Source organism: Pseudorca crassidens, chromosome 1 (assembly GCF_039906515.1).
Source record: "Pseudorca crassidens isolate mPseCra1 chromosome 1, mPseCra1.hap1, whole genome shotgun sequence".
Lineage (NCBI taxonomy): Eukaryota > Metazoa > Chordata > Mammalia > Artiodactyla > Delphinidae > Pseudorca > Pseudorca crassidens.
Window position 1 is genome coordinate 153,543,136 of NC_090296.1, and position 21,284 is coordinate 153,564,419.

At 42.3% G+C, this 21,284-nt stretch overlaps 1 protein-coding gene across 5 annotated transcripts in view; it reads left to right on the top strand.

Annotated features, from left to right (window-relative positions):
* WDR37 (WD repeat domain 37) overlaps window positions 1-21,284 on the top strand; it is a 59,665-nt gene that overhangs the window by 18,224 nt on the left and 20,157 nt on the right. For all 5 annotated transcript variants that reach the window (XM_067699934.1, XM_067699950.1, XM_067699961.1 and 2 more), the window contains exons 4-9: window positions 488-583; window positions 882-946; window positions 4,254-4,389; window positions 5,316-5,387; window positions 9,417-9,461; window positions 11,590-11,666. In XM_067699934.1, the coding sequence (XP_067556035.1) occupies window positions 488-583; window positions 882-946; window positions 4,254-4,389; window positions 5,316-5,387; window positions 9,417-9,461; window positions 11,590-11,666 (491 nt within the window). The remainder of the gene's footprint in view (window positions 1-487; window positions 584-881; window positions 947-4,253; window positions 4,390-5,315; window positions 5,388-9,416; window positions 9,462-11,589; window positions 11,667-21,284) is intronic.

Here is a 21,284-nt window from a genome sequence, read left to right on the forward strand (position 1 = left end):
CCAGGGAACTCCCAAATGTTAATTTTTTTTTTTTTTTTTTTTCCCCTTGAATTTTTAATCTTTGAGGTATATAATCCTCACTGTGCTCTGTGGTGCCAGGCAACAATAGTTAGGTTTTGTTATTGTATGTTTTTTCCCCCCAATTTCAGTATTCTCAGCTAGATTGTAAGTGTTTCATTGAGTTTTGGACAGTGTCAGAATAACATTTTTAAGTGCATTGAATAAAGTACAAAGGACACGAACTATGTTGAAATCCAAGAGCCCTGCTTGAGGACCCGATAGCACAAGGTCTTTCTGGTGTGGGAAGTGTGGTGGGCTTTTTAATTTTGGAATGATGTCTTGAGTTTTTTGGAACTCTGTAAATGTGACCTTGTTTACTGGGATATCATTCCTGTGTTTGTTTAGACAGTACTAATGTATAACATTTTTATGTGTTCACTTTTGGATTTGGTGAATATACATCAAAAGTACATGTTTTACTTTTCAGTGCGCAGAGAAATCGAGACTCTTAATGACCGTTTAGCTGCCGAAGGACAAGCAATCGATGGGGCAGAGCTGAGTAAGGGCCAGCTCAAAACCAAAGGTAAGGCTGCCTTCCCACAGGACTCGCCCTACACATTACGCTTGGAGGGAGTTTGGAATTTAGTGGAGGACAGGACTCACTTCCTTTCTGCAGTCATCAGGACTTGGAATAATGTAATTTGGGTGTGGGTGTAGAAGGAAGAGGAGGTTTCGGGAAGCCCCATGTCCCATGCCCCTGTCTTGCATTGTCTTCCTGTGTGGAACAGAAGGTGGGGCGAGCTGTCTCCCTGTCCCAGCTCTGACGTTCATGGTGCTTTGGTTGTGTGATTGTCTTGACGGTTGGTTCTGTGTCTCTGCAGCCAGTCACAGTACCAGCCAGCTTTCTCAGAAACTGAAGACTACCTACAAGGCCTCCACCAGCAAGGTACGTGTGGCTCTCAACCTGTCACGTGTATGTAGGGTGTGCACATATGTGCGATAGAGAGAAACCTAATTTTTAAAAGGAGTATTGTCGATGTTAAGTGGCCACAGTGCATAGACACCTGGACGTTACCTTTGTTACTGCGGCTGATACATTATGTGTTAGTGTGGTTTTTTTTTGTGGGAAAGTACATTTTGTATTGTTATTTGGCTTGATATGGAGATTCTGAATTTGGAGAAGCTAATAAATGGGTATGAAGCAGTGGAACTTACGTTCTGAGCTATAGTTACATTTTAGTTCACCGCTTCTTTAATTTTCTAAGTATGATCAAGAAATGAAGGTCTGTGTCCAAGGCAAATAGAGATATTTGTCATATTTTGCTTTTTTAAAAATTATCTTCTTCTGACATTCTTAAAGTGGCAAAGATTTAATTATTTGGGAATTAATTTATCTATGGGGGAGTACTGTTATGAAGTAATATTTTGAGGTAATTTTGTGTGCATCACCACGTTGGAGTATTTGGAATAAACAAAAGATAAATTAATCACCTAACCTTAATGAGTGTACATTACTTTTGCTAAACCTTAGAAAAAAGTTGAAATTTGTGGTGAGTCTGCTGTGAAGGCTATAGTTAATGTTAGCTTTTTACTTTTCCAATTTGCTCTCTTCAGCTTAAAGTTACTTATGATATCCACAGTGAGATGAACTGCAATTCAAGGAGCAGCTTCAGTCTTACGCTATTTTTGCTTATTTGAAAGTCTTTGGTAATTTTTTGTTGTTTAAAAATCTGAATATTGCTGACTTTTTGTGTTTCCTTTGATTACTCTAGAGTGTAAGTGGCTAATTAAAATTTTTTTATTCTGTATTATCTAGCTTACACTTAGTAGTTTTGCAGTTTTTAATAAATTAACATTAAACTACTTCTTTAAAATGTCAAGTGGGGTTATGTTCTTCCTTATCTAACTTCTTGTTATATTGTTTTGAATTATATTGTTTATTCCAGTTTATGTATACAGTGTATGGTCTTAGAATTCCAAAACTTTGTGATCATTCCTTTTTTTTTTCAATTTTATTTATTTTTGGCTGTGTTTGGTCTTCGTTGTGGTGCTCGGGCTTCTTATTGTGGAGGCTTCTCTTGTTGAGGAGCACGGGCTCTAGGTGTGCAGGCTTCAATAGTTGCAGCATGCGGGCTCAGTAGTTGTGGCTCACAGGCTCTAGAGCACAGGCTCAGTAGTTGTGGCACACAGGCTTAGTTGCTCTGTGGCAGGTGGGATCTTCCGGACCAGGGCTTGAACCCGTGTCCCCTGCATTGGCAGGCGGATTCTTAACCACTCCGCCACCAGGGAATTCCCTGTGATCATTTCTGAAGTAGAGGAAGAAAGGATTATATAGAGTTACCCCTTACCATGAGTAGTAAAACTTAAGAATTGGGCAAAGGTAAAAATATGTACAATAATTGCTTTAAAAGAATGTGTTAGACATATTTAAAGCCCCAGTCATTTTAGAAACTAAAAATTCATCTGGATTAGAAAAAACCATCTTCATAGCACTGTGCACCCATCTTAAAGAGTGAAGGTGAACATGGAGATCTGGCGTGTTTTGCCCTGGCCACAGGGTGAGTTCTCATAGTGGAGCCGGGAAGGCTTCTCACTCCTCCGCAGACCCACCCTTCCTGGGGGCCTGGGACTCAGCTCTAAGGCCTGTTGGGACAGCGCCACATTCTAACCGGCCAACCACTTTATAGGAACTTGTGAAATTGTTCACACAGGTTTTTATAAAGATAAGTATCTTTTGCTGTGAAAAAGCCTGTTTTGGTTTTTTAGAGCACTTTAAGTTGTATCTCAGTGCAGAATAATTCAGAAGCATCCTTCTGCTTTTCCATCACAAATGTTCCCTGGGAGTAATTCAGTCTGTCTTGTGGGCCTCTTTGCAGTTGTGTCTGAGTCCACATTTTTAAAGTAGTTCATAGGTGGTCAGAGTATGACGGACACCTGGAAGCAGCACCTGAGACCGTTTGCGCAGTATCATCAACTGCATGCCCTCTCCCCATACTCCTCTGGAAATGCAGTCGGCATGAGGCTTGGCCATGACCGGAATGTTGGCCGTGACCCCAGTTTCTGCTGGTCGAGTCGGGGCGGTTTGTGTCTCGTAACAGTGCTGTCTGGGAAGCTTCCCACCGCTCACCGTGCGCTTTGCCCCTGCCCCTCCTAAAGGCGTCTGAAGGGCACCAGAGGCACAAAAGCACTTTTCCTTGTGGAGGGACCGCATGGTGTTGCCGGATTGGGTGGGATATGAGCTTTCAGAAGGAAGAGGAAGGTGAGGGTGTGAGGTTGAGCAAGGCCTTCTTTCTTTTGGAAGCTCGTATTGTATCCTGCCCTTCTTTTAGATTTAAACCCAGTCAGTGGACCCTGTTTATTTAACTTGTGGAAGAGTGGGTCTCTCCGTTGTGCATCTGTTTTAGTCTTTCACTGTATCAGGAATCGTTTGAAGGCTCATCCTGAGGTGGTGGAACAGTGGATTGTGTTTTAAGCCTTTATACCAAAAATAAATTTAGATACATTTTTAGGGCTTTGCTAATAAATCAGTGTTTAAAACAGCTCTGTAATACCACCCATTTTTCTTTTTCACTTGATTTTACGGTTTCAGTATTCTGATTAATTTAATTATTCTAATTTAATTAAAAGCTGAAAAGCCATCTTTTATCTTAGACAGTTTAGAAACCAAACTCTTTGTGTTTAATTAGCATCTTCCTCGTGCACTTATAAAAGAAAGTGAGAATTATTTGCTGTTTGTGTCATACAGGAGCAGAGCGACAGCCCTTTCCTAGTGCAGGGCCGGTGCCGAGCCCATGCTCAGTAACCTCATCTATTACAAGTGTTGTCTTTTGTTTCCTCCCCTGCCTTGGACTCTTTTCCTCCTGATAATATGTGGTTGGTATGAATTACCAAAAATAAAAAAGCACAAGTTCCCAAATAATAAGAATAATTAGCGTTAAGGGTTTGGGGTATACCTTCCTAAGTTTTTTTTTTTTTTTTGAAAATTTGGATATTTTGTCTGATGGTTTGGATTTGTGAGAGAGGACGTGTAAGGTACACAGGTACGCAAGCATTGGAAGTGGGGGGATCGTGGGGCTCTTCCAAGGCCTTCATAAGGACTTTCTTCCTGCTGTGTGAGATCCAGCTGCACCTATGTTGTGTTGCTGTAACATTTAAAATTTTCTATTCAGTGATTTATGCATCTTCAAGACATGCTGTCTTATTTTTTTTTAACTTAAACACATTCGCTCAGTAAATTACCATCACAATTTCAGATCGTCTCCAGCTTCAAGACCACCACGTCCAGGGCAGTGTGCCAGCTCGTGAAGGAGTATATCGGCCACAGGGATGGCATCTGGGACGTCAGTGTGGCGAGGACGCAGCCTGTGGTGCTGGGGACCGCGTCTGCCGGTGAGTCCACACCAGCCTCACTGCTGGCAGCCGTGGCCTGCCCTGGAAGCAGAAGTGGCTGAGTGGCGTTGAAACCTAAGCATGTAGAGGAGTCCGCCGTCAGGAGCCCCAGGGTGGTGTTAGAGAGACCCCCCCCTTTCTCCTCATTGGAGAGGAGATGCTTTTGAGAGCTAGTTAAGGTGCGTAACCTAATAATCCTTCAGGAAAAAATTCCTAAAATTAAAAATGTGCTCACTTGTGGAAAATGACTGCCAGCCTGTGAAAAGTTACTCACTAGCTCCTACCTTTTATAGTGGAAATAGGAAATGCTAATGTCATTAGAATGATGAAGAAAGTTCTTTCTTTTGTTTAAGACTGTGTTCATATGTGAGCACCCCAGATTGTTTTGGAAATTACAGTTTCAGAAAAGAATACAGAGACCCTTTTCTGATATTTCTGAAATCTCACTTGGATAATCGGCATTTTGTTTCAGGTTTCCCTTATTAAGTCTCCTTTTTATCTTTTTATTACTGTGCCCAGAGAGGAGAGGTCCAAAGAGCATGTATTATCTCAAATAATTTGTAACTGGATTTGGATGCTACTTGCATTTGAATATAGCTTTTGATATTCTGAAAAGTCTTAATATTTCAACAAAATAACGAGCCCTTGACTCAAGTGACCCCTGTGTCCCAAGTCCCCAGCCTGGTGCCGGCAGTGCACAGTGCCTAGGCATTCAGGTTTCTAGGTTCCCCCTGCTGGTTCTGTGGCCTCGGATGGGTCACCGGCCTCCTATCCTCTCGGATCAATTGGATCACAGAGGAGTTTGAGCACAGTTGCACGAGGTACTGGTGGTGATGTAACTTCTCAGTTTTAGAATTTTTATCTTCCTCTTTTATTAAAAAGACCATAAAATCGGCAGCTCACTCATGTTCGTTTCAATCTTGCAGATCACACGGCTCTGCTCTGGAGCATTGAGACGGGGCGGAGCCTCGCCAAGTACACGGGCCACGTGGGGTCAGGTGAGCAGTGGGACCACGGGGCGTCCTCTCCCAGGGATGGCCAGGCCTCTGCCTCTGACTGTGTGAGCTTCATGAAGGGGCAGCTCAGCTCCCTGAACAGCGTTGTCCCAAGGGTGGCGTAGAAAGCTGGCCACCTGTGCACACTTTGGAACTGGAACATGTGCACTAGCATCATGAACTGTGTTCCATTGGGAGGGTCCTCGGTGCAGAGGTGCTTTGTGCGTCAGCCCCTGGGATCCTGGTGGGTGTGGATGTGGGGCTTTTTCCTGTGGGCGCTGGTGGGCAGATGTCTCTGTTCCTCCCAGCGCCCCGGCTCCAGGCCATGTGCCACGCTGCCCCCCGGCTCACTCACCCCTCACCCCTGCTGACAGGCTTCGCAGTGGTGTCCGCCCTCCGCCTCCACGGACTTGGGTGAAACCCTTTCCTCTGCGTGTCTTCCGTCCTGTTGGGGGAGGGAGTACCTGCTGTCCTGTCAGGACCGTGGCCAGGCTCCTCCTTCTCTTAGGGTACCTGCTCTCGTCTGTCCCTGTCGCCTCAGCGTGAGAACCAGCTCCTACCTTTCCACATGGAATGTCCCCGCCCCACATACACTCCTGCCTCATCTGCCGTCCCCTCCAGCTGGGACCCACTGTCTTCCCCCAGGTCTGTGTCTGGGTGGCTGCTGCTGCCTGCAGTGGATGTGACAGGCTAAATAGACAACCTAAACATTAAAGTGTTAGCCAGCCTGTATAAAAAATTCACAGCAGTCTCCTGCTCATCCCTCCTCACTCCTCATTTTCACTTCTCAAAAGGTGACCACTTTTAACGGTTTTAAATAGTTTGCTTTTTTCTTCTATTTAAAAAACTAGTCTATCTTATTATTTCTTAATTTTGGAGTTTTCTACAAGGAAGTGACTCTTATTAAGGAGAAGGAGATTGGCTCACTTCCTCCCTCCATCCCTCTGTGCTCCTTGTCATCGTGAAATGGTTACGGCTCAACTTCCATTTAAATGGATGTTCAGGTTTTACCTACTTGTGGCTGCATCCATATAGTTCACAGCTCCCAAGCACGTACCTTACTTGCAATCCCCAGTTTTGCTTCCTCTGAAGGGAAAAGTGGCCTTTTATTTTGGTCTTGTTTCGTGCAGATCTGCCTGAAATGTGGCATTCCCTGCATGTCTGTGTTCCTTTGCTGTCACTCTGGCCCCTCCCTGAAGCCTCCCCTCCCTCTGACAGTTGGTGCCCAGGACTGTAGCACAGATGCCTGCAGTCTACCTCCTTTGTCCTCCTGGGCTTTCTCTCCACCTCTGTCCTCCGTTACCTCCTGTCTTCTGGACCCTGTTCTTTCTCTTTCTCCAGGGAAGCCTGTCTTTCAGTAGCTTCCTTCTTAAAGGGTCTTACAGGAAAAATTTTGAGACTGTAGAATGCTTGAAGAATGTATTTTACCTTTACACTTGATGGGTAGTTTGGCCGAGTATAGTCTTCTATGTAGGAAGTACTTTTCTTTGAAAATGAAGATAGTGCTCTGCTGACCTGTTTTTTTCTTTTTAAAAAATTTAAAATTTTTTATTTCTTATAAATTTATTTATTTTTGGCTGTGTTGGGTCTTTGTTGATGCGCAAAGGCTTTCTCTAGTTGCGGTGAGCAGGGGCTTCTCTTGTTGCGGAGCTCGGGCTCTAGGTATGTGGGCTTCAGTAGTTGTGGCGTGTGGGCTCAGTAGTTGTGGCATGCGGGGCTAGTTGCTCCATAGCATGTGGGATTTTCCCAGACCAGGGATTGAACCTGTGTCCCCTGCATTAGCAGGCATATTCTTAACCACTGCGCCACCAGGGAAGTCCCTGACTTGTTTTTTCATAGCTTTCAGAATTGATATTAAAAGTCTAATAATGCTCTTTTGAATCTTGGTCCTTCATAGGCAGTTGGATATTTGTCTCTGGAAGACTTTAGGATTTGTCTTTTAGGTCTTCTGACAAAAGCATTGTGTTGGACATTTGGTGGGACTTGGCGGTCTAGAAATGTACCCCCATGTCCACTCAGTCACCTGCAATCACCCCCGTGTCCACTCAGGTGCCATCACCCCTGTGTCCTGTTGGCCCCCTGTGGTCACCCGTGTGTTTGCACCCTGGCGTTTCCCGGGTGCCTCTTCTCACTGTCTTCCGTCTCTGTTGCTATGAGTTTGTGCCTGTTTCTTTCTAGACTTGTCATGCACTTAGAGGAGTCTGAGGAGAGAGCAGAGCACAGGCTGCTTTGGGCACTGTCTTTGTCGTGTTTACGCCCTGCTTTTGCTTTTTCCACCTGGTGGTGCTGATTGTGTGACTGAGTTACTGTAACAGGGGAGTGTGGAACCCTGGGGTTTTTAATCAGCACAGCTCCCTGCAGGTGGGTTGACGTGCCTAGTGCCTGCCTCCTTCCTCTTGGGTCCTCTGAGCAGAATGTGCCCACCTGTGGACTGGCGGAGCTGCCTCCAGAGAGGAGGTGCCCAAGGTTTGTGCCCTTTCCCCCCACGCACCCCCTAACCCCTGGCGTTAGGGAGCCGAGTGGAGCCGGCCGGGTGGGGGCATGTGTCTTGTTAGACACACACGATCTTGGAGCTTGTTATAAGGAACTGTGGTCTCTGGCCCCCTCTCTTCTATTCCTCATGTGGCTGCTGTGAGTGACATTAGCTGTGCTGTGAATAAGCTGCTGGTGGGGCTGTGGGTTGGCCCGACCCGCTGACTTTGGGCTTTAAGGCCTTGTTGCACCCACACATGCTGGGGTCCCCCCGCCCCACGTAGTGATGTTGTGCTGTTAACGTCTGTGTGAACAGTACTGAGAATAAACTGGCCCTGCAGCTGGTGGTCATTGGCGCCCACCGTTTGCCAGATTCTTGGCTAAGCACGTTGCCTGCGTTCTTCACTTAAACCTTGTGGTCATCTGTGAGTATTACAAATGTTCCTGCTTGCAACACTGATTTGCTGGAGTTCACATAGACACCAGAAAGTAACAATTGATGGTTGAAATTGGGAGCATTAATACTGTTTGTTAGTAGTGTTTATTTGGGGCATTTTCTATTTAACATTTTTAAGGCAGTCACAGTTTTCACCAGCTCTTCCCACAGTTCTCTCTGGTCTAGTGTTAATGGTAAAAGAGCATCTTCTAGCATTTTTCAGATTCTTAGAAAAGTATCAATCTAATGGCGTACCTGACAGAGTCTTAGTGGAAGAGAGAACTTGCTGAGGTTTGGGAAGCTCCCTGTACGTCCTGTGTCTGGGCTGTGGGGGGTGTGGGCTGGCTCTCCAGTGCCTTGGGTCGGCATGTGTTGGGGTGACAGGGAGCTGCCGACTGGGAACAGTGACCTCCACCCTTCCAGCCTCTCGTTGTCTGCCTGAGGAGAGCTCCTTGGCAGGCAGGCAGGCTCAGGACCGGTCAGTCTCCGGGCAGTGTTGTCATGGGGCCGGAGCCTCCCCAGGACACCTTGGGCAGATTCCTGCATCTGGAGAGGAGACTGGGAGGGTATCATAACTGTTCTCATCTGGTCCCGATCCATTCCGATCCGAACCGTCCCTAGGCCATCAGGGGCTTGCCTTCTCTGAGTTCCTGAGTCTTATGGAACAGAACAGACTGGGTTTTTGGAAGGGTGGGCTTGTGGGCAGCTGGGTAGGCAATAAACAGTGTGCACCACCGTAATCTGCCTCTGCTTGTTATAATTATGTTTTCTTTTTTTATCCTGGTTTATTTTTAACTCTAGGTGACTTCCCTATGTATAAAAAATAGATTATTAATATCCTTTTTCTGTGTAGCCTATTCTTGAGCAGAATATTTAATCCTATTCATATTTAGTTACTTTGTATTGTATCTCTCTTCTTTTTTTTTTGGCCCCGGCATGTGGCACTACCTCTGTTCTCTTTAACTTATGTGTTTATTCATAGTTTACTGAATTAGGATATTTAATATTGAACTATCATAGTTCCTTTAGTTTTTAAATTTAACTTTGCAATACATGCTGTAATTATAATAAATATTGATATGTTCTTATTTTAAACCTGTTTCTGTAATATTTTTATTTTGCAGTAAATTCCATTAAATTTCATCCATCAGAACAGTTGGCTCTCACCGGTATGTTGATTTTGGTTTTTTATTTATTGAACGGTTATTGCTGATCTGAAAACAGCTGTCATCATTCCTTTCTCATCAGTAGCATCAGGCTTAGCCACACCTTCCACAGAAGTTAGTCGTTAGTAGACATTTTACAAATTGCACGAGAAATGAATAAAGAAAACTATACTGAGGGGTACTTTTTTTTTTAAATGAGTAGTGGATTGCAAATTAGGTGAACTTTTAATGTCAACTTGAACTCGGCCGCGTTCTCCTGGAGGTCTTTTTACAAAGCCCGTCCCTGCCACCCGCTCTTCCTGCTTGTGGGAATGTGCTCGCTTCTCTGACGCCGTCGGCACAGAGATGAGGAATTTAGCAGCCCCGAGTCGGGCTCTCTGCAGGCCCGCATCTTTACTCCTTCCCAGGCAGTTCTCCTGGAAAGAGCTGTGGTACCTTGGGTTTGTCTTCATTTCACGTAGTTTAAAAACACCTTGATTATAGGGACTTCCCTGGTGGCACAGTGGTTAAGAATCTGCCTGGCAATGCAGAGCACACGGGTTTGAGCCCTGGTCTGGGAAGGTCCCATATGCTGGGGAGCAGCTAAGCCCATGCGCCACAGCTGCTGAGCCCGTGTGCTGCAACTACTGAAGCCCATGCACCTAGAGTCCGTGCTCTGCAACAAGAGAAGCCATTGCAATGAGAAGCCCGTGCACCGCAACGAAGAATAGCCCCTGCTCGCCGCAACTAGAGAAAGCCCATGTGCAGCAACGAAGACTCATTGCTGCCAAAAATAAATAAATTTTTTTAAAAAAGCCCGTGTGCAGCAACGAAGACCCAACACAGCCAAAAATAAATAAGTAAATAAATTAAAATAAAAATTAAGAAAAAATAAAATGACACCTTATCATATTGAGTTTTTCCATAAAACTGTCTGACACCTGTGGACCCCCATGGTGTTTTGGGGACACGGATGGTAACCTGAAGGACGAGTGTTTGTCTAGATAAGAGGTCAGCAAGCTTTTCTGTAAAGGACCAGGAGTAACTGTTTTCATCTTGAGGCCACACGGTCTGAGTCACAGCTGCTCAGCTCCGTTGCCACGGAAGCAGCAGAGATGGTGCACGGATGAGGGGATATGGCAGTGGGCAGTGACCCTTGTTTGTGTTTACAGGGTGGGTGGCTGCCTGGATTTGGCCCATGGGCCAGTTCTGCTTACCCCAGGACAGAGGACAGAAGTGGGACTAATCAGTGCTCTTACACTCAAGTCAGTCAGGTGGCAGGGTCCTTTGAGGGTCCAGTTTTAACAGGCCTCCCCCACAGAGCTAGTGGATGCCTGAATCAACATCTGGGGAGTAAAGGAGGCCAGGAGTTTAACCTAGTTATGTGGGCCATTTGTTTTGTGGTTGGGAAGAGACGGAGACCAGTGACAACCAGGCTGGAATGAAGGGGATGAAATCGAGACACGTCAGGAAGCTGCAGTGGGAAATGGAAACATAAAGTAGTGGCCTGGAGAGTGGAGCGCCAGACGGGGGTTTGGACAGGATGCTGACTCGGAAGGAGATGGGCAGGTCAGGCACTAAATCCATTCGACACCACAAGACACGTGCCGCCATTTGCTGCCTTGGGGAAGCTGTGCAGCCACGCAGAGAAGGTGGGGTTCAGACAGTGCTGTCGTGGGGGCAGTGGAGGTGGCCCTTTCGCACGTCTGCGGGCCTGCCTGTGCCCCTCACCTGCCCTCTGTTTTTTCCCAAGTCCAAGTATCGCCTTGCGGCCTGGCTGGTGATAGCAAGGTCTCAGTACCAGGGGCTGCATAGCCAGCTGTGGGGCGCATCCAGGTTCAGTGAATGGGAACGTGCCCTTGAGTTATTTTGGATTTCTGTTTTCTTAGGTTGGCCAGATGGGAAATAAAATCTGCAACTTGTAAATTTTCTCTGAACCTTCACAGCTTTCCTCCCTAAGATGAAGGGGGGTTATTTTTATAGATAATCATTATCTTTGTGTACTTTTGCTATTCTCAGTAGCATTACATAGTCTCAAAAGTAGCTGTTTAAGTATAGTCAGTCACTTGCAATCCCTCAGGTACAGAATTTAGCAGGAGCCTAGCCAGCGCATGTTTGCACCTCGGGTAATTTCCCCTCTTTCTCTCCTCAGCTTCTGGAGATCAGACCGCCCATGTCTGGAGGTATGCGGTTCAGCTGCCCACTCCTCAGCCTGCAGCCGACACTAGTGTAAGCAGCACATTTACTTACCCTGAAAGCACGATATGGGGTATGTTGGTAGGTTCTGGATGCTTGTGAGTTTTAGGATAAACTTACAATTTGTGTTGTGGGCCGAATGTGTGTGTCCCCAAAACTCATAGGTTAGATAGAGTAGAGTCCTAACCCCCCATGAGGCTGTATTTGGAGATGGGCCTCTAAGGAAGTCATTAAGGTCAAATAAGGTCACAAGGGTGGGGCCCTGATCCAGTAGGATCGGTGTCTGTAGAAGAGGCACCTGAGGGCTCCCTGTACCTTCTCATTGCACGCACCGAGGAGAGGCCATGTGAGGACACCTGCCAGCCAGGAGGCGAGCACTCACCACAGCCAGAGGGCTGGCCCCAGCCTGGCTGCTGAGCGGACCAGGGCTGAGTCTTTGTATCCGGGTGTGTTTGCTTTCACTTTCCTTTCCACAAATGTTAAACGTTTACATTACTTCTTTAAAATTTTATGGTTAAGTTATACTTCTTAATATTTTATGTATTTGATTTTAGACAACTTGTCTTTCATGTGAGGTAAATCCTGTACGTCACTGGTGCATGTGATATCATTTGCATGTGGGTAAAGTTTTTTTTTTGTGTGCCTGCTTCCTTTTTTTTAAAATTTAATTTTATTTATTTTTTTATACAGCAGGTTCTTATTAGTCATCCATTTTATACTCATCAGTATATACATGTCAATCCCAATAGCCAATTCATCACACCACCACCGCCCCGCCACTTTTCCCCTTTGGTGTCCATACGTTTGTTCTCTACATCTGTGTCTCTATTTCTGCCCTGCAAACCAGTTCATCTGTACCATTTTTCTAGGTTCCACATGTATGCGTTAATATATATTTGTTTTTCTCTTTCTCACTTACTTCACTCTGTATGACAGTCTCTAGATTCATCCACATCTCTACAAATGACCCAATTTCGTTCCTTTTTATGGCTGAATAATATTCCATCGTATATACGTACCACATCTTCTTTATCCATTTGTCTGTCATTGGGCATTTAGGGTTGCTTCCATGACCTGGCTATTGTAAATAGCGCAACCATGAACATTGGGGTGCATGTGTCTTTTTGAATTATGGTTTTCTCTAGGTATATGCCCAGTAGTGGGATTTCTGGGTTATATGGTAATTCTGTTTTTAGTTTTTTGAGGAACCTCCATACTGTTCTCCATAGTGCCTGTATCAATTTACATTCCCACCAACAGTACAAGAAGGCTCCCTTTTCTTCATACCCTCTCCAGCATTTGTTGTTTGTAGATTTTCTGATGATGCCCATTCTAACTGGTGTGAGGTGATACCTCATTGTAGTTTTGATTTGCATTTCTCTAATAATGAGTGATGTTGAGCAGCTTTTCATGTGCTTCTTGGCCATCTGTATGTCCTCTTTGGAGAAATATCTATTTAGGTCTTCTGCCCATTTTTTGATTGGGTTGTTTGTTTTTTTAATATTGAGCTACATGAGCTGCTTATATAAGAGATTAATTCTTTGTCCATTGATTCATTTGCAAATATTTTTTCCCATTCTCACGGTTGTCTTTTCGTCTTGCTTGTTGTTTCCTTTGCTTTGCAAAAGCTTTTAAGTTTCATTAGGTCCCATTTGTTTATTTTTGTTTTTATTTCCATTACTCTAGGAGGTGGATCAAAAAAGATCTTGCTGTGATTTATGTCAAAGAATGTTCTTCCTATGTTTTCCTCTAAGAGTTTTATAGTGTCCGGTCTTACATTTAGGTCTCTAATCCATTTTGAGTTTATTTTTGTGTGTGGTGTTAGGGAGTGTTTAATTTCATTCTTTTACATGTAGCTGTCCAGTTTTCCAAGCACCACTTATTGAAGAGACTGTCTTTTCTCCATTGTATATCCTTGCCTCCTTTGTCATAGATTAGTTGCCCATAGATGCATGGGTTTATCTCTGGGCTTTCTATCCTGTTCCATTGATCTGTATTTCTGTTTTTGTGCCAGTACCATATTGTCTTGATTACTGTAGCTTTGTAGTATAGTCTGAAGTCAGGGAGTCTGATTCCTCCAGCTCCGTTTTTTTCCCTCAAGACTGCTTTGGCTATTCGGGGTCTTTTGTGTCTCCATACAAATTTCAAGATTTTTTGTTCTAGTTCTGTAAAAAATGCCATTGGTAATTTGATAGGGATTGCATTGAATCTAGATTGCTTTGGGTAATAGTCATTTTCACAATATTGATTCTTCCAATCCAAGAACATTGTATACCTCTTCATCTGTTGGTATCATCTTTAATTTCTTTCAACAGTGTCTTACAGTTTTCTGCATACAGGTCTTTTGTCTCCCTAGGTAGGTTTATTCCTAGGTATTTTATTCTTTTTGTTGCAGTGGTAAATGGGAGTGTTTGCTTAATTTCTCTTTCAGGTTTTGCATCATTAGTGTATAGGAATGCAAGAGATTTCTGTGCGTTAATTTTGTATCCTGCAACTTTACAAATTCATTGATTAGCTCTAGTAGTTTTCTGGTAGCATCTTTAGGATTCCCTATGTATAGTATCATGTCATCTGCAAACAGTGACAGTTTTACTTCTTCTTTTCCAGTTTGTATTCCTTTTATTTCTTTTTCTTCTCTGATTGCCATGGCTAGGACTTCCAAAACTATGTTGAATAATAGGGGCGAGAGTGGACATTCTCATCTTGTTCCTGATCTTAGAGGAAACGCTTTCAGTTTTTCACCATTGAGAATGATGTTTGCTGTGGGTTTGTCATATATGGCCTTTATTATGTTGAGGTAGGTTCCCTCTGTGCCCACTTTCTGGAGAGTTTTTATCATAAATGGGTGTTGAATTTTGTCAAAAGCTTTTTCTGCATCTATTGAGATGATCATATGGTTTTTATTCTTCAGTTTGTTAATATGGTGTATCACATTGATTGATTTGTGTATATTGAAGAATCCTTGCATCCCTGGTATAAATCCCACTTGATCATGGTGTATGATCCTTTTAATGTGTTGGATTCTGTTTGCTAGTGTTTTGTTGAGGATTTTTGCATCTGTATTCATCAGTGATATTGGTCTGTTGTTTACTTTTTTTGTGACATCTTTGTCTGGTTTTGGTATCAGGGTGATGGTGGCCTCGTAGAATGAGTTTGAGAGTGTTCCTCCCTCTGCTATATTTTGGAAGTGTTTGAGAAGGATGGGTGTTAGCTCTTCTCTAAATGTTTGATAGAATTTGCCTGTGAAGCCATCTGGTCCTGGACTTCTGTTTGTTGGAAGATTTTTAATCACAGTTTCAATGTCATTGCTTGTGATTGGTCTGTTCATATTCTCTATTTCTTCCTGGTTCAGTCTTGGAAGTTTATACCTTTCTAAGAATTTGTCCATTTCTTCCAGGTTGTCCATTTTATTGGCATAGAGTTGCTTATAGTAGTCTCTTAGGATGCTTTGTATTTCTGCAGTGTCTGTTGTAACTTCTCCTTTTTCATTTCTAATTTTATTGATTTGAGTGCTCTCCCTCTTTTTCTTTTTTTTGCTACTCTATTTATTTTTAACATTTTTATTGGCATATAATTGCTTTACAGTGGTGTGTTAGTTTCTGCTTTATAACAGAGTGAATCAGTTATACATATACGTATATCCCCGTATCTCCTCCCTCTTGCATCTCCCTCCCTCCCACCCTCCCTATCCCACCCATCTAGCTGGTCACAAAGCACTGAGCTGATCTCCCTTGTGCTATGCGACTGCTTCCCATTAGCTATCTGTTTTACATTTGGTAGTGTATATATGTCCATATATACACTACCACTCTCTCACTTTGTCCCAGCTTACCCATCCCCCCCACCATGTCCTCAAGTCCATTCTCTAGTAGGTCTGCATCTTTATTCCTGTCTTGCCCCTAGGCTCTTCATGACCTTTTTTTTTTTTTTCAGATTCTATATATATGTGTTAGCATACGGTATTTGTTTTCCTCTTTCTAACTTACTTCACTCTGTGTGACAGACTCTAGGTCCATCCACCTCACTACAAATAACTCAATCTTGTTTCTTTTTATGGCTGAGTAATATTCCATCGTATATATGTGCCACATCTTGTTTATCCATTCATCTGCTGATGGACACTTAGGTTGCTTCCATGTCCTGGCTATTGTAAATAGAGCTGCAATGAACATTGTGGTACGTGACTCTGAATTATGGTTTTCTCAGGGTATATGCCCAGTAGTGGGATTGCTGGGTCGTATGGTAATTCTACTTTTAGTTTTTTAAGGAACCTCCATACTGTTCTCCAAAGTGGCTGTATCAATTTACATTCCCACCAGCAGTGTATGAGGGTTCTCTTTTCTCCACACCCTCTCCAGCATTTATTGTTTGTAGATTTTTTGATGATGGCCATTCTGACTGGTGTGAGATGATATTGCATTGTAGATTTGATTTGCATTTCTCTGATGATTAATGATGTTGAGCATTCTTGTTGAGCATTCTTTCATGTGTTTGTTGGCAATCTGTGTATCTTCTTTGGAGAAATGTCTGTTTAGGTCTTCTGCCCATTTTTGGATTGCGTTGTTTGTTTTTTTGATATTGAGCTACATGAACTGCTTGTAAAGTTTGGAGATTAATCCTTTGTCAGTTGCTAAATTTGCAAATGTTTTCTCCCATTCTGAGGGTTATCTTTTCGTCTTGTTTATGGTTTCCTTTGCTGTGCAAAAGCTTTTAAGTTAATCATTAGGTCCCATTTGTTTATTTTTGTTTTTATTTCCATTTCTCTAGGAGCTGGGTCAAAAAGGATCTTGCTGTGATTTATGTCATAGAGTGTTCTGCCTGTGTTTTCCTCTAAGAGTTGGATAGTGTCTGGCCTTAACGTTTAGGTCTTTAATCCATTTTGAGTTTACTTTTGTGTTTGGTGTTAGGAAATGTTCTAATTTCATTTTTACATGTAGCTGTCCAGTTTTCCCAGCACCTCTTATTGAAGAGGGTATCTTTTCTCCATTGTATATTCTTGCCTCCTTTTTCAAAGATAAGGTGACCATATATGCATGAGTTTATCTCTGGGCTTTATGTCCTGTTCCATTGATCGATATTTCTGTTTTTGTGCCAGTACCATACTGTCTTGAATACTGTAGCTTTGTAGTATAGTGTGAAGTCCACAAGCCTGATTCCTCTATCTCCGTTTTTCTTTCTCAAGATACCTTTGGCTATTCGGGGTCTTTTATGTTTCCATACAGATTGTGAAATTTTTTGTTCTAGTTCTGTGAAAAACGCCTCTGGTAGTTTGATAGGGATTGCATTGAATCTGTAAATTGCTTTGAGTAGTATAGTCATTTTCAAAATGTTGATTCTTCCAATCCAAGAACTTGGTATATCTCTCCATCTATTTATCGTCTTTCATTTCTTTCATCAGTGTGTTATAATTTTCTGCACATAGGTCTTTTGTCTCCTTAGGTAGGTTTATTCCTAGGTATTCTTTTTGTTCCTGTGGTAAACGGGAGTGTTTTCTTAATTTCACTTTCAGATTTTTCATCATTAGCGTATAGGAATGCAAGAGATTTCTGCATTAATTTTGTATCCTGCTCCTTTACCAAATTTATTGATTAGCTCTAGCAGTTTTCTGGTAGCATCTTTAGGATTCTCTATGTATAGTATCATGTCATCTGCAAACAGTGGCAGCTTTACTTCTTCTTTTCTGATTAGGATTCCTTTTATTTCTTTTTCTTCTCTGATTGCTGTGGCTAGAACTTCCAGAACTATGTTGAATAATAGTGGTGAGAGTGGGCAGCCTTGTCTTGTTCCTGATCTTAGAGGAAATGGTTTCAGTGTTTCACCATTGAGGATGATGTTGGCTGTGGGTTTGTCATATATGGCCTTTATTATGTTGAGGTAAGTTCCCTCTATGCCTACTTTATGGAGGGTTTTTATTATAAATGGGTGTTGAATTTTGTCGAAAGCTTTCTCTGCATCTATTGAGATGATCATATATGGTTTTTCTCCGTCAATTTGTTAATATGGTGTATCACATAGATTGATCTGCGTATATTGAAGAATCCTTGCATTCTTGGGATAAACCCTACTTGATCATGGTGTATGATCTTTTTAATGTGCTGTTGGATTCTGTTTGCTAGTATTTTGTTGAGGATTTTTGCATCTATGTTCATCAGTGATATTGGTCTGTTGTTTACTTTTTTTGTGACATCTTTATCTGGTTTTGGTATCAGGGTGATGGTGGCCTCGTAGAATGAGTTTGAGAGTGTTCCTCCCTCTGCTATATTTTGGAAGAGTTTGAGAAGGATGGGTGTTAGCTCTTCTCTAAATGTTTGATAGAATTTGCCTGTGAAGCCATCTGGTTCTGGGCTATTGTTTGTTGGAAGATTTTTCATCACAGTTTTAATTTCATTGCTTGTGATTAGTCTGTTCATATTTTCTATTTTTTCCTGGTTCAGTCTCGGAAGGTTGTGCATTTCTAAGAATTTGTCCATTTCTTCCAGGTTGTCCATTTTATTGGCATATAGTTGCTTGTAGTAATCTCTCATGATCCTTTGTATTTCTGCATTGTCAGTTCCTTCTCCTTTCTCATTTGTAATTCTATTGATGTGAGTCTTCTCTCTTTTTTCCTTGATGAGTCTGGCTAATGGTTTATCAATTTTGATTATCATCTCAAAGAACCAGCTTTTAGTTTTATTGATCTCTGCTATCATTTCCTTCATTTCTTTTTCATTTATTTTTGATCTGATCTTTATGATTTCTATCCTTCTGCTAACTTTGGCTTTTGTTTGTTCTTTTTTCTCTAGTTCCTTTAGGTGTAAGCTTAGATTGTTTATTTTAGATTTTTCTTGTTTCATGAGGTAGCCTTGTATAGCTATAAACTTCCCTCTTACAGCTGCGTTTGCTGCATCCCATAGGTTTTGGATTGTCATGTTTTCATTGTCATTTGTCTCTAGGTATTTTCTGATTTCCTCTTCTATTTCTTCAATGATCTCTTGGTTATTTAGTAACGTATTGTTTAGCCTGCATGTGTTTGTGTTTTTTACGTTTTTTTCTCTGTAATTGATTTCTGATCTCATAGCATTGTGGTCAGAAAAGATGCTTGATATGATTTCAATTTGTTAAATTTACTGAGGCTTGATTTGTGACCCAAGATGTGATCTATCCTGGAGAATGTTCTGTGCGCACTTGTGAAGAAAGTGTAATCTGCTGTTTTTGGATGGAATGTCCTATTAATATCAATTAAATCTATTTCGTCTATTGTCACTGAAAGCTTGTGTTTCCTTGTTAATTTTCTGTTTGGATGATCTGTCCATTGGTGTAAGTGAGGTGTTAAGGTCCCCCACTATTGTGTTACTGTCGATTTCCTCTTTTATACCTGTTAGCAGTTGCCTTATGTATTGAGGTGCTCCTATGTTGGGTGCGTATATATTTATAATTGTTATATCTTCTTCTTGGATTGATCCCTTGATCATTATGTAGTGTCCTTCCTTGTCTCTTGTAACATTCTTTATTTTAAAGTCTATTTTATCTTATATGAGTATTGCTACTCCAGCTTTCTTTTGATTTCCATTTGCATGGAACATCTCTTTCCATTCCCTCACTTTCAGTCTGAATGTGTCCCTAGGTCTGAAGTGGGTCTCTTGTAGATAGCATATATATGGGTCTTTTTTTTTGTATCCATTCAGCAAGCCTGTGTCTTTTGGTTGGAGCATTTAATCCATTCACGTTTAAGGTAATTATTGATATGTATGTTCCTGTGACCATTTTCTTAATTGTTTTGGGTTTGTTTTTGTAGATCCTTTTCTTCTCTTGTGTTTCCCACTTAGAGAAGTTCCTTTAGCATTTGTTGTAGAGCTGATTTGGTGGTGCTGAGTTTTCTTAGCTTTTGCTTGTCTGTAAAGCTTTTGATTTCTCCATCGAATCTGAATGAGATCCTTGCCGTGTAGAGTAATCTTAGTTGTAGGTTCTTCCCTTTCATCCCTTTAAGTATATCATGCCACTCCCTTCTGGCTTGTAGAGTTTCTGCTGAGAAATCAGCTGTTAACCTTATGGGAGTTCCCTTGTATGTTATTTGTCGTTTTTCTCTTGCTGCTTTCAATAATTTTTCTTTGTCTTTAATTTTTGCCAATTTGCTTACTATGTGTCTCGGCGTGTTTCTCCTTGGGTTTTTCCTGTATGGGACTGTCTGCACTTTCTGGACTTGGGTGGCTATTTCTTTTCCCATGTTAGGGAAGTTTTCAACTATAATCTCTTCAAATATTTTCTCTGTTCCTTTCTCTCTTCTCCTTCTGGGGCCCATATCATGCGAATGTTGTTGCGTTTAATGTTGTCTCAGAGGTCTCTTAGGCTGTCTTCATTTCTTTTCATTCTTTTTTCTTTATTCTGTTCCACAGCAGTGAATTCCACCATTCTGTCTTCCAGGTCACTTATCCGTTCTTCTGCCTCAGTTATTCTGCTGTTGATTCCTTCTAGTGTATTTTTCATTTCAGTTATTGTGTTGTTCATCTCTGTTTGTTCTTTAATTCTTCTAGATCTTTGTTAAACATTTCTTGCATCTTCTCGATCTTTGCCTCCAGTTTTTTTTTTTTTTTTTGCGGTACATGGGCCTCTCACTGTTGTGGCCTCTCCTGTTGCGGAGCACAGGCTCTGGACGCGCAGGCTCAGCGGCCATGGCTCACGGGCCCAGCTGCTCTACAGCACGTGGGACCTTCCTGGACTGGGGCACGAACCCATGTCCTCTGCATCTGCAGGCAGACTCTCAACCACTGCACCACCAGGGAAGCCCCCTCCATTCTTTTTCCGAGGTCCTGGATCATCTTCACTATCATTATTCTGAATTCTTTTTCTGGAATGTTGCCCATCTCCACTTCATTTAGTTGTTTTTCTGGGGTTTTATCTTGTTCCTTCATCTGGTCCATAGCCCTCTGCCTTTACATCTTGTCTATCTTTCTGTGAATGTCTCATGTGTGTAAAGTTTTAATGTTGGTAACAAAAGAGGTTGCATGTTGAGAAGAATGAATCCACAGGTTTAAACCACAAACCCCTCAGTTACATGCTTGCTTTTCCTGTGGGATACAGATGCACCTTCTTTGGATAATCATGCAGGGTCTTAGTTATCCTTTTTGGTGACTTGATCTTCCTAGTTTCTGTTGAGGGTGGCTTTTTGCTGTAGAGTCTACACACACTCAGCCCTTCCCTGTGCTGCTCCTGTGGGGGGAAGTTTCGCCAGGCAGAGGACGCTGAGTGATTTCATATAGTCGAGCAAACGTTAGGTTTCCATTTACGTTTTGGCTGTAATTGTTAGAGGATGATAGTAATCTTCCAGTTTTCATATCTCTGCCTGTGAATATTCCTTTAGTTTTTCTCTTTTTAATCCTTTTAAATGTTGTTCTATTTAGAGATGGGGTAAGTAATTAATGAATTCCAGTAATGAGTAGGAATGAGTTTTCTTTAGATAAGTGGTCTTAACAATTCATTTTTAATTCAGTGTATTATGTATTTAATTTTAACACAGATTTTTCCCTCGTGGAATTTCCAAACTGTCATGTGCTGTGCTTAATGCACGCGTTCACTCAAGAAACAGTGAGCACTGGAGGAGGACGGGGCAGAGGTGTGCATGAAGACTGATGCTCAGAAAGTTCAGAAAATGAGTTTATGTTGTATGGATTTCCT